We start from the raw sequence: 13,392 nt of genomic DNA on the forward strand, positions 1-13,392 counted from the left end.
ACGTCAGTTATCCCCCTTTGCCTTTGAGACTGTTTAAGCAAATACATAAGCTACAAAGCTGCCTATACGGTCTATTTCTAACGGACGATAAAGACCAGGACATGAAATTACAGCCCTTGAAAAGTCTTGCTGCTTCTATGGAAACAAGAAGATGTCTATAGATGAACTAAGAGGATCAGTATCTCATAGCCCTAGAAATAAACAACTGATGATTATTTTAGTAAAGATAAACAATCTAGCCCTGATCTTGCCTTATGCCAAAAATACTCAGTTTGTCCTAATGATCACAATTTCCAACCACACAGAAACCCTTCTCCTAGCCCTATTTCAGCCACCCAAGTGCCCAGGAAAGGTGCCATATTAAAAATGTTTCCACAACAACACTTGTTGAAGGTCAGGCAATGGATTTAGGACTCCAAAAACTTTAAAGGGCATCTACAAGGAAAAATAAAAAGGATTACATAGTAAAACATTCTCTTTTACAGCCTCGGTCACCCAGGGGACACTAAATGTGAGAAAGTACAGACTGTTCCTGAATTGCCCAAAATTAAACCCAGTTAATCTCCCTACACTGATTTTTTTTTCACCCCTCAGTCATTAATTCCCTTTCCTAACAAAGCAGGTATCCTACACAAACAGTGGTTATTGAGTCTGAATTTCTAAAGGTACTGACTTAATACTGGATGTTTTATTTACTTTGTGATATATAACTTGGGCTAAACCATTAATCCTGTAATTACTCAAATACCAAAATGCTTTAAACTCAAGGGGAAAGAAGGGACAGAAGGGACCATGATTCACACACACAATTTAAGTGACTAAAATTGATACAGGTATTCTTTCTCCTAAGTATAGTTAATTTCACTTCTTTGAAATTTCTTTAAAAAAAACACCTTTTAGTCAGTTAATTCTTCATAACATAAAAGATAAACTGAAGTGATTCTGTCTACCACATCCAACCCAAGACTCTGAAGTGATTTCTTAAGAAAATGTAAAATTTTGATACTTCTGAAAATACCGCACTTCATTTGGGAGGATGCTCTGTGTTTACAGTAATCACAAGAACATCCCAGAATGAGTTAAGTGAGTAAGATAAAAACTCAGGTTTCAAAACTATCCCCCTACGTCAACAGGGGTATCTGTTTAACCACACATAAATTTTTTTTAAAAAAAGGAATAACTGTTCTTCTGAAAATATGAATCAATAAGCTTTCAAATGGAGCACAGAGTAAAAATGATAGAATATGTTTTAATCAGTTAGCACTGCCTGTCTCTTTTTTGTACTTCAAAATCAGTGGAAAGGCCTTAGCATATTATCAGGAGGTGGCCTCATGCCATTTACAGCCATCATAATAACGTTTAGTCAGCTTTTTTTTTTTTTTTTTACATTTCTGAGAAATTACCATTAAGCACTGTCTAATAAAACTTTTTGTGGTGATTGAAACAGTCTGTATCTGCCCTATCCAATAAAGTACCTTATTGGATAATATGGATTATAGACTTAAAATTAAATATATAAAACACAGTTCCTCAGCTGCGCAAGCAACAACTGGCTATTGAGCACTTGAAATGTGGCTAGTGCAACTGAGGAACTGTATTTTCTTTAATTGTTTTTCAAACTTTATTGGGGAACAGTGTTTTGTTTTGTTTTTCCCAAGACCCATCAGCTCTACGACTAGTTGTCTTCAATCTGGTTGTGGAGGGTGCAGCTCACTGGCCCATGTGGGAATCAAACCGGCAACGTTGGTGTTAAGAGCCTGCTCTCTAACTACCTGAGCTAACCGGCTGCCCCTATTTAATTTCTTAAGAACTTATTTTTTTAAAGCAGTTTTAGGTTCACAGCAAAATTAAGAGGAAGACAGAGATTTCCCATACCCCTTCTACCCCTACACCTGCTCCCCCATTATTAACATCCCCCCGGCCACCCACACACAAAGAGTAGTACATTTGTCATAACTGATGAACCTACACTGACACATCATCATCACCCAGAGTCCCCAGTTCACATTAGGACACACTTGGTGTCGTACATTCTATGGGTTTGCACAAATGTATAGTGACATGTATCCACCATTGTACTGTCATACAGAGTAGTTTCACTGCCCTAAACATCCTCTGTGCTCTGCCTACTCATCCTTCTCCCCTCAATAATTTATTTCATTTTAATTAAATTTAAATAGCCACATGTGGCTAGCAGCTACCACACTGGACAGCTCAGAGCTAGACACTCTGATAGGAATGCTATTGCTGCTCTATCATAAAGATCTCAGGCAGGCAGAAGGGACGTGGCTCTAGTGCAGGAGCGCTGCTCCTGTAACCATCAGCCGTGAAGTACATCTACTTCATATGCTTTCTGTACCTTCGACTTGCTGCTCCTCAACCTTTTACTTTCCAACACACACACACACACACACACACACACACACACACACACACACACACAAACACACACAAACACACACAACCAACTCCACCTCACTGGCAGGCTATAACCAAAGATTAAAAATATAGTCAATTTTAACAGACCAGGCAAAAGATGATGGTTGAAATGAAGATATTTTCCACCTGACTTACATGCTAAATAAACATAACCTGATGAAGGAAAAAAAAAGTGAGGTCAATAAAGGTGAGGTCATTTTAACACCTCTATAGAAACAAATAAAATTTTTACTATGATATCTACATGGTAAAAATATTCCCAGCGAGATATATTTATTAAAACGGTAGTTATAAAATTCACTGAGTCAATACTTTTTTAAACTTCTTCATTTCCACCAATGAGGAATCAATGTGATGGAAGTAGAAGAAAATAGTGAACTAAGAAGGAGTCATGGGCCTGAGGTGCTAAGGGCTTTTGGACTACAGGCAAATTACTTCAGCTTAGGCTGTTAGAGTCTTCAGTTGGAAACCAAAGGGGCAGAAATGGATTTTCTCTTCGGTCTCTTCCAAAATTTAAAATTAAATTTCATTGTCCCACTATGGTATTATGCCATTCCTCACTTAGGAACTGCCTTATAAAAGCCAGCACTGATCTATCACTCCTTCCCCTGAGCTCTCTCTTCCCCTGCTTTCTTGAGTCACCCCATAATAAAGCAAAGGGGATGGTAACTTTGACAGTTAAAAAGGAAGGAAGGAAAGAAGGAAGGAAGGAAAGAAGGAAGGGATGGGGGAAGGGCTAGTTAATGCATATTAAAATGTAAGCAACACAAGACAGGCCAATAGGCACCAATCCAGAAAATATAATCCTTGTTCAATTCCCCAAACTACACAGGACAAGATCCGAAGCAATTGGAATGCCCCTTGTTACAAACCCTGGCACAAACTGACACTACCAGTTCAAAACAAGATCACAAATTCTTCTAAGACCTCCACCATCAATAGAGTGATTCTGAGGAGTCTCAGAATTGTCAGAGGTCACTGGCTTCCAAACTACTCTCTATGAAGATCTATAATTCATATGACAGAAAGTTATCAATCTCTATTTACCATACCAGTTCTGGTAACTAGCTCTAGTAGTTCCTAAAGGTTGGGAAACCTAAACCCCATAAATGTCACCAAACTGTACATTTTTACCTAAGGGAAGAACTGAATAAGCACCTCCCAGGACTAGGCCTCTAAGAGTTACACTAAAAGCCACTTACCAAGAAGTTTGAAAATAAAACTATCTTAAAATGATGTTTTCCCATATGTCAAAATGTACAATCAGCTTAAAGGGTTAATTCATCTAATTCCTCAACACCCAATAAGTTTCTTAAAGCTAAGCCAGAGTTTATTCTCAAATAACTGTTTGGCAAGTGAGAAGAAACTTGAAATACATCAGCAGTTACTCACATCAGATTCCAAAGTGTTTATCTAAATCAATTCTAGAACTAAATCGCTGCCAATCCATTCTCTAAAGGACTGCTATTTCTCCTCGGCTTTCCAGTTAAGCCAACTCTAAAATGCCTTTTTAATTAATATATTGAATTCTTTAGTAGCAGAAACTTGACCAATGAATAGCAGATTTGGAAAAAGAAACACTTGAAACACTTGAATCACTTCAACCATCTTGGAGCTGTCTTGGTATAATTTAAACAAAACTGGAGAGGGGAGGGGAATGTAAACTCTCACATGATTACATGGAGAATTCTATTTAAATAGAAAACAAAGTTCCCCCAAAATACACCATATAGGAATTATAACACCTATTAGATTGGCTTTGACTTGAAACCCAGTTCTATGGTTTTAGCAAGTACCACAACAATCCTATCACCTTGGTCCCTTGTCATTTATAAAAGTACAACTCCTGCCACCCTATCAACCTTTGAAACCACCTGTCCTGATATTCTGCCCCTGTGTTTCACCTGTATGCCTGATATTCTCTAGCAGTCCCAATTTCTACACAGCAAGAGGCCCCACAGAACTCTTCAAGGCTGGGCTGTATACAAACACATCAACGAGAGAGAGACCATGGGTATAGTCAAGAAAAGAAAGCTCTAGAGAAGAGGAGAGCAGTGTTGGGCCTTTCCCATCCTGCTCTACGATGCCTACATAAAAAGACGCCCTAACTGTGGCAGGGCACCTGGGTCCTTTAAACCAAAGAGGCCACCTTGCAGTCCGATGACCTCAGGAGAGCCAGGCCTCTGCCTGCCTGCCTACCTGCACAACACAGGCAGGTGGAAGCACGCAAAGTGCTTACTCTTGATCAGGGAGGATTAATGAGCTAATTTCTACAGAGCCCTTTAAGCTGATTGGCCCAAACACAACTAAGTAAGCACCATCGTTAACCATAGGCAAGATCAAATCTTCAGGGTCCAGGGAGGCAAATTTTTAGAAGTCAGGCATTGCTTCTCTTCCCCAAGGAGGGAGGGAGAGAGGATTTGTCCCCAGAATTCAAACTTTCATCCAGAGAACATTTATCAAATACTTAATATGGGGTGTGGGGTACGGAGGCCAAAGTCGCCGCTCTCAAGAAGAAATTAACATCTAGCACCAGGATGGGCAGGGAGGCAAACCATTTCCATAGTGTGAGGACTACCAGGGGTGCAATACCCAACAGAGCAGGAGGCAAAGAGGAAAGAGGCTCAGAGGCAAGGATGTTGTCTGTGAAGGGAAATAATTTATTCCGCGTCTTAAAAGAGAGCCAGGTTAGGCTGTGCTCAATTTATCAACATGTGTCAGGCTACCCATTTATGATGTGTATACTTTTCCACATGCATATTATACTTCAATAAAGGTGAGATTTAAAAGGGGGAGGCAGAGGGCCGGCTGAGTGGCGCGTTGGTTAAGAGCTGGCTTGGGATGCCAGCTCTGAGCAGCAGGGCCCCGGTTCGGATCCCACATGCAGGCCAGTGACGCTGCGCCCTCTACAGCTAAGATGGTGAACAATAGCTCAACCTGGAGCTGGGCTGCCGTGAGTCACTGGTGATGGCATAGGCTGCAATGGGGCTGACTGGCAGCGGGCGTGAGCTTTTCATGAGCTGCCATGAGCCGCTGTGAGCAGCTTGAAAAACAAAATAGGGAGGGAGGCAGAGCTCACCGTTAAATAGGTAAATACCGTAGGAAAGAAGGGTGGTAGAATGGTTTTCAAAGCAGGGGGAAAACTCACTTGCCAGAGGCCACGAAAGCATGAAGCATTTCAGCAAGTGCAAAAGGTTCCCACGGGCTGGGTGCCTGTACTAAGAATGGAAATGACAAGGTATGGCTGGAAAGGGAGGCAACAGACAATTCCCAAAAGGCCTTAAACACTGTGCTTAGAGCGACTCTTGAGGATGATGGGAGAGCCGCTAAAGGTTGTTTAAGTCTGGGGCTGAGTAATGAAAATTTTGGCACAGCAGCATCACTTTGGTAGCAACGCATACGAGAGCTGGAAGCGAGAATGGAGACATGGAACCTGGTTAGGAAGCTATTACAATAATCCAAATAAGAACTGATAAAGGGCCCTAACTAAACTGGTGATGGCAGCGACAAGGAGTTAGCAACAGATCAAAGAAGACATCAAGTACGCAGAATATTTAAGACTGATGATCAATTAGATGTGGGAGATGGAGGAAAATGGGAGAGTGGAGGATGACCAGCACGTTCCTGTTTTATGCCCGAGGGGGTCTTAAGGAAGATGGGGAGTGGAAGGAGAATTAGAATTGAAGCAAAAGTGGAGTGATGATGAGTTTAATTTTGAGTTATGTTCTGTGGAATAGCTAACCACATGCAAAAGGTAGCCTCACAGCAGTCCAGAGATCAGGGAGACCCTCAGCATTGTAGGTGGTGGCTGACACTCCCGACATAGAGGAGGAGAACCTGGAGCAGGGGCAGGCAGGGAAGTAGAAGGAGAATTGACAGATGGTGCCAAATCCTGCAGAGAGAGCAAGAGAGAGAGAAGGACTCCAGTGTTCACTGGCTCTGGTCACAGACGGGTCACGGTGATTATGGAGACTGCAACTTTGGTTTCTTAGCTAAAGGGCAGAAGCCAGATTGCAGTGGGCTGAAAAGTGAATGGGAGGCTCTTTCAAACAGCCAAGCTGTGAAAGGAAGGAAAGAGATAAGGTAGTAGCTTGAGGAGGAAGGAGTAGTAAGAGTGTCTTGTTGTGTTCTCTTTTGTTGTTCAAGATAAGAGAGAGACTTGAGAATATTTATAAGCTGAGGAAAAAGCAGAGAGGGAAGGAAGGAGATAGGGGAGCAATAGTGATGACTTTATCTGAAAACAAATGCCCCTGTCCTCTCACTCATTGGGACAGTGAATATTTCTTTTAGTCAGCAGCATTTCCTGCCAGCATGGCAGCCTCCGCAGGGCAAATTCAGAGGTGGAAGAAAAGTGCAGTCTTAGCAGGTTGTTCCCAGAGCCCTTTCATAATGGGCTGTTCCTCCCAGCAACCTTCCCGCAGGATGCTCTCACCACTTGTCAGAGGGCCATTTGGCACTTAAAGCCCTGAGCTGTCCAAATCACCAGGAGCTCCACAGGCCTCTCCAGCTTCCTCCTTGCAACAGAGGTGCAGAGGTACAAGGTGAAGCCAGTCCCACGTGGGCCTCTGACTCCCTCTGCAAGCTACCTTCTAGCCACCCACCGGAAAGAGACTGGCAGGCAACCTCTGCATCCTACTTCCTCCCTGGTACATACCAAGCAGAGAAAACTCTTCAAGCCACTCCAAAATCTCGCCAGAGACAGGCTGTGTTCTCTCCTGATAACCTAAATCTGATTAGCAAATGAGGTTTAGAGTAGTTATGGCTAAGACTAATTGAGAGCATGCCCTGTGCCAAGGCACTGTTCTAAGTGCTTTACATTCTCTCAATCCTCACAACCTTATTTTTATCATCTTAGTGTTACAAATGAGGAAACTGAATGCAGACACATCTAAATAATTTGCTCAAGGTCGCAAGGCCAGTCACTGCCACTGCCAAGATATGAAATAGACCAGGCTGTCTGACTCCAGAGCCCGCAATGTTTTAATTTATTCTCAAACACCATCAAAATGTAGTCTACAACAGACTATAAGAGTCGGGAAAAATTTCATGTTACCAGTCACAAATCAAATGCATAAATAAAGCAAGTAACGTAGTAATTCTACCATAAGTTTCTTTTTACCTAGAGATTTTTTCCCAAATGGTAGTTTGAACAGCATATTTGAAAGAGCGTTTCTGTGTGAATGTAATTCATGCCACTGAATTGTACACTTAGGAAATGGCTAAAATAGTAAATCTTATGTATGTTTACATATTTTACCACAATAATTTTAAAACTACAAAAAGAACATTTCGATATACATTTTTCTCTTTGCCACACACACACACACACACAAAAATCCAATGATATAAAAAAAAAATCAAAAGCCCTGTCTTAGGCCAAGCATCTCTGGCCTTTTTTATTTTACCAAAAAAAAAAAAAAGCCAAATTAACAAACTTCATAGCAGCAGCAGAGCAAGCTGGGTTTAAAGGTCTGGGAGACCAGAATACACACTCAGTGTTCTGCCCTCTGAAGTTCTACAAAAACAACCATGACCCAGTGTAGCTCCCACTGTCCTCGAGGTCCCTCTAGAGCAGCGGTTCTCAACTTTTCACAGGGGTCACCTAAGACCATCAGAAAACACATATTTTCGATGGTCTTAGGAACCGAGACACCGCTCCTCTATCCGTCTCCAGGCCCACATGCAGATACGCCCACATATGAGTACCCAGCGACTCCCGTGAAAGGGTCGTTCGACCCCCAAAGGGATCGCGACCCACAGGTTGAGAACCGCTGCTCTAGAACATCTATAAAACATCTGTAATCCCTAAACCACAGAAACTCTGAGGGCACAGAGCAAAGTGGGAATGCTCTGGGCTACCGCAAATCTCATTTTGGGAAAGGCTGTTGCTCCTGGAAAACCTACCTGACCACATGCCTATTACCTGGGCCCGGGGAAAATACACCTGAATTGTTAGTTTATTTCTCTCCAGAGGAGAGAAGTACTCAGAGTACTCAGAAGACCCCTTGGTCAAACTATGCCTAGGAGTCTAGGAATCAAATTATTTTTGTCTACTTAGGACTTGTATATGTTACTTTTAGATAATTCTAAATGTCCCCCCAGGACCAAAATGAAACAGCACTAGGAAATCGAGTGCAAAACTACAAAAAGGCTCACCCTGCAAAAAACCTAAGAAAATCAAAATAGGCATGACTCTACTTATAGTGTTTCTCTGAGGAAAATCAGCAACAATAACAGCCCTTGCTAGACTTACCCGATTCAAATACAGAAACTGTTTTGCAGCGACTACCACTCTTGGACAGAAAAGTTCCTTGATGTTGTTCAATTCTATGCCCAAGTCAACACTGACATGATTCACCTTTTAGTCTGTTTAGGGAATCAAGGTGATACTATTATTATCGCCGACAAATAAACTAATTTTTCAGTTGGCATTATGTTTAGGTGCTCCTTATACTTCTAAAGAAGGAATCTGAGGATGACATGTGGGGGGAGGGTAAGGAGACGTGAGGAACCAAGACTAATGAGCCTGAAGAGTTTAAACTGGCTAGAAAGCCTCCAAAGAAAGTTACTCATACAGGAGATAGAAATATTTGAAATCTATGAAAACAAGAATACTGAGGGCTAAAAGAAATAATTTAATAATTTCACAACATTACTAACTCCTAAGTGTAAAGCTCCCTCCAATGGATTTTACATCATTTCCTGGTAATGCATAACTTTGTGAACCAGATTACCCCTAAAACCAGTACAAATTCTCCACTGATCTTTTACAACACAAGAACAATACAACAAAGAGAAAACTTTATTTTGAGACTTGCAAAATCCTGTGTTTATTTTTCTAAAACAGAATTCAAACAACTGAACCTGCTTTGTTTGGATTTTAGTAAACCTATTCTCTCCTAATCTTGAAGCTCCAACCTCTGCCCAGAAGGAAATGAAGAAAAAGTGCTCCGTGCCACGCTGGAAAGTTAAAACACCCTGGCCTTCTGCTCAGGCACATCCGAGCCTCCTGCTGGTCACGGTTCACACTGCTGGAGCCCTATCAGATGACACCTGCCGTATGGTGTGGAGAGGCAAAGGCTGTCCACCCACATTCATGTCCAAACTGGTTCAGTGTTTGAACTACTAACTTCTGCATGTACTGTTTAAGCAAAAGTGCATTTAACCACAGTTCACTCTTAATTGCTCACCTAGCATTAGACACTAATTGGAAATGGGTTTGTAATTCCCTATAAACATTAAGCCCTTACGAAATCCTATTCCAATAATTTGATTTTTCAATTAACATGGCCGCTACACAGGCCATCTCTTTTCATTGGAAAAATATGAGATACATTTAAAATGTAGAAAAGCTCTTCCCACAGTGTGAACATGCAAAAATCGGGATACAAATAATGAGCAAGTATTTGTTTCTGTTCTCAAATTCCTCAGGAAAATTTTTTAATTATTATTAAATTGACCAATCATAATTAACAATGCTATTACTGCAACAGAAAGAAGCTCTGCAATTAATACCATCACTTAAATTAAACTAAGATTTTACTCATTAGTTCACAAAACTGGTCAATTCAAAATCTTGTTTTTAAAAGGCAAAGTTTGCATATTAACCCTAATAATTAACAAAGTAAGCATATAACTTGATTATAAATAAATTCTGGTCCCAACCCTACAGAAAACTATGTGGCAGATACTACTATCATTGAACTTGAATGGATCATTCCTACGTGCTGGAAACAGAGGGATAAAAAAGACCCTGGAGGAGTTCACATATGGTTAGGGAGGGCAGCAATGGAAATAATTAAGCACCGTACAACCTCTTACTCAAACTTCAAAATCCAGCTCAACTACAGTCTTCTGTGTAATAATATCCTGCTTCCTTCTTTCTCCTACCAGTCACTCCCTCCTTTGTGCTCTCCCAGTGCTCACTGACCACATCCTATAGAATTCTTTACATAAATTCCTGAAGTCCATGAGGGCAGGTGCCATTTTTATTAACGTTTATACTGCAAGCACCTAGCACAATGCTTGGGATAGTGTAGGCTTCAGATTTTGTAGACCTATAAAAACGATGGGGTTACCCGCTCTGAGTATATACCTCAGCAAAGTAGCGAAGAAGCCACAGTACTCTGCCTCTGGAGAAGCAGAAGGCTTCTCAAGAACATGCACTCTGGCTGGCCTTGGAAGTTGAGTGAGGTTCACTACAATGATAGGTACTCAGAGAAGAGCCTGTGGCAGAGGCAGCCAGGAATGGAAGCCCAGATGTGTCCTAGGAGAGCTGACCATTCAGGGTACAATTCATGTGAGCAGAATATGGGAGGAGGCAAACGGGTTGAGGGCAGGCAGTAAAACCGGAAAGATGAAGGGGCTTCTATGCGAGGTTCCAGGGGTTTTCATTTACTCTAGGCTCTCAGACACCCTTGAAGTTATTTCATCCAGGCAATGACGCCAAGACTCATCCCCTGAGAGTCTTTGGCCACAAGTTAGGAAAAGTCTAGTTTTTCAAAGAATTTTATGTACCGATGCCATTTTAGGGTATTTGAAGCTTTTATATCCTAGGTTACAGTTCTGCCAATTATTTTCTCATATATTTTCTCTATCTATCTATCTATCTATCTATCTATCTATCTATCTATCTATCTGAGTCTGCACTGTTTCATTCACACTGTACCAAGTGATAAAGGATCATTGAAAGACCTAATAAAATTCTTATTTTATTTTTTTAAAGGGGAGGTGGAGGACTTTGTTAATAACAAGCAAAAAAGTATTTAAGGTAAATATCCTGAATTCTTTTTTCATCACCATACTTAAATATCAAGATATGGGAAGGCAGCATCCCATCCCAGCACCAGTAAGGTTAGAAACCCAGGGCCCACTTTACCTGGAGGCTTCCCTAACCGGCCTTAACAGGCCTCTCAAACGGGATGATCCAATGGGGGAAGGGTCAACACAAATCTCCTGGCCCTTCACGTGTTTGGCCAAAGGAAAAGTAACTCAGGCTTCTTGCCGTTCGACTTTGCCAGGTTTTTAGAAATGTAAGATAAGGTGATACTGGTGGCCGGCTAGAAGGCACCGAAAGGCAGGCAGGGAGCAGATCACCGACAGCCTCGTGTTTCACTCTTGCTGCTCGGCCCTGGACCAGCGGAAAGCATCGGCCCGGTGCAGGGCATCAGGCCAGGGCGCCTGCTCTCCCCGGGAGGCAGGCTGGGCAGCGGGCGGCGCGCCCGGGCACTGAAGAGAAGCGGGTACCCGGGCAGCGCAGAGCCAGGCTGCACCGCCGGCGTGGAGGAGCGGCTGTCAAGGAGGGAGCCCAGCATCCTCCCGGCCTCGAGCCCAGCATCCTCCTGGGCCTCCACGACTTCTACGTTGCCCTGTTACCCACGGCGAGGAGCTGCTGACAAGGGGCAGAGGCTCAGCTTGGAGAGCAGAGGCGCTGCTGCGCCCGCAGGGTGCCCCAGGGCGCGGCGCGAGGGCGCTGGAAGCCCAGGGCGGCGCCCCCGCAACCCCACCCCTCCCGCGGCGGTCTGCCCGCGTGGCTACCGGCCACGGGCTGCGGCGCCAGCGCGCGGGTGAAGGGAGATGCGGTGGCGTTGCCGGGCCCCCTACACCGCCGGCCCCGCGATCTGGAAGATAAAAGTTTGCAGCATGCGGCTCGTCTGCAGTGCGAGTCACATCCGCCGCGCCGCCTCCTGCAGCACCAGCGCTCACAGACGAAAAAAAAAAAAAAAAAAAAAAAAAAAAAAAAAAAACTGTTGAAGCCGGTAGGCCCCGAAGCCGGCCGCTCTGCCTCCAGGGCGTGCATGCAGGCGAGCCCAGCATCCCGCGCCCTCCCCCGCCCCCGGCCGCACCTCCCGCCCGGCCTCGGCACCCAGCCTGGACCGGCCCCACCGCGCCCGCCGCACTGACCGATAACCTCCTGCAGCTCGTACGCGTCCCTGCAGATGGGCCAGCCGACGGCCTGCGCCGCCGGGGCTGGAGCCGGGGCTGCGGGCGCCGCCGGGGCCGGCGCTGCTGTCGCGGCCGCCGGGGCCGCCGCCGCAGCTGTCACCGGGGCCGCCTGCTGGGGCTGCTGGACGTGCACGGGCGAGCCGCTCGGCTCCGCCATGATGCTGCCGGAGGAGAGCAGGAGGACGCGCCGGCCGGCGGACGACCTTCCACTTGAAACTTCCCTTCCCTCGCCGCCGACACCTCTCGGCCGGCGCACGCCCTCCCCACCCGCCGCCGCCGCCGCCGCCAGAGCCAGAGCCAGCCACGAGGGGAGGGAGCTAGGGAGGCCGAGCGGGGCGGAGGGAGGAGGCAGCGCCGGCGGAGGCGGGGAGGGGAGGAGGCGGCGGCCGCCGCGCTCGCCGCGCGCCCGGAGCCTCGCGCGCGCTGTTCTCTGCCTCCGCGAGGGGAACCGCCGCCCCACCGCCCCCACCCCGCTGCCCGCGGCCGGGGACGTGTCCCCCCCAAAGGGCAGCAAGGCCGGCTTGCGTTTGCTTTCGGGGCCCGCGTCCCTCGCTCCCCGGACTTCCTGCTTTCCCTGCGCCTTGGCCCCAGACAATCCGCCCCTCCAAGAAGATGCCGCCTGGGGACCCCGAGGGCGGAGTCGTTGAACCGCCGCCAGGCTCTCAGATTCAGCAGGCTCCCCAACTAAAGAGAACTTGAAGTTCATTTACAAGTTAGCGAGTGAGACACCTACACGCCGGCCGTTTGTAGGACGCCAGTTAAAAAATAACCCAAGTTGTAACTTTCCGACGCTTTACCTGCCAATATCCGTTTCCCACCTTGCCTAATCTAATCGCCGCCCTTCTATTTTTTTCTTAATGAAACATGATTCCTTAAGTCCCTGGCTGTTTCACAGAGTTTATTCGTTTGTTCCAAGCCGCTTGGGTCCCGGGTAGGTGATGTAAGGGCCTGTGAAGTTAGAACAAGAAATGTAAGAAAGATTTCCACACTTCATTTGAAGTTCTATGC

The 13,392-nt window shown here is 45.1% G+C and overlaps 1 protein-coding gene across 3 annotated transcripts in view; it reads right to left on the minus strand.

Annotated features, from left to right (window-relative positions):
- STK39 (serine/threonine kinase 39) overlaps window positions 1-12,769 on the minus strand; it is a 278,425-nt gene extending 265,656 nt beyond the window's left edge. For 2 of the 3 annotated variants that reach the window (XM_019656624.1, XM_019656623.1), the window contains exon 1: window positions 12,343-12,641. In XM_019656624.1, the coding sequence (XP_019512169.1) occupies window positions 12,343-12,541 (199 nt within the window). In that variant the 5' untranslated portion in view covers window positions 12,542-12,641. Of the gene's footprint in view, window positions 1-12,342 lie in introns of all 3 variants that reach the window. The other variant, XM_019656621.1, reaches the window with a different exon arrangement.
- Window positions 12,770-13,392: the final 623 nt, after the last annotated feature.

This window comes from Hipposideros armiger, unplaced genomic scaffold (assembly GCF_001890085.2).
Source record: "Hipposideros armiger isolate ML-2016 unplaced genomic scaffold, ASM189008v1 scaffold_263, whole genome shotgun sequence".
In the NCBI taxonomy this organism is placed as follows: Eukaryota; Metazoa; Chordata; class Mammalia; order Chiroptera; family Hipposideridae; genus Hipposideros; species Hipposideros armiger.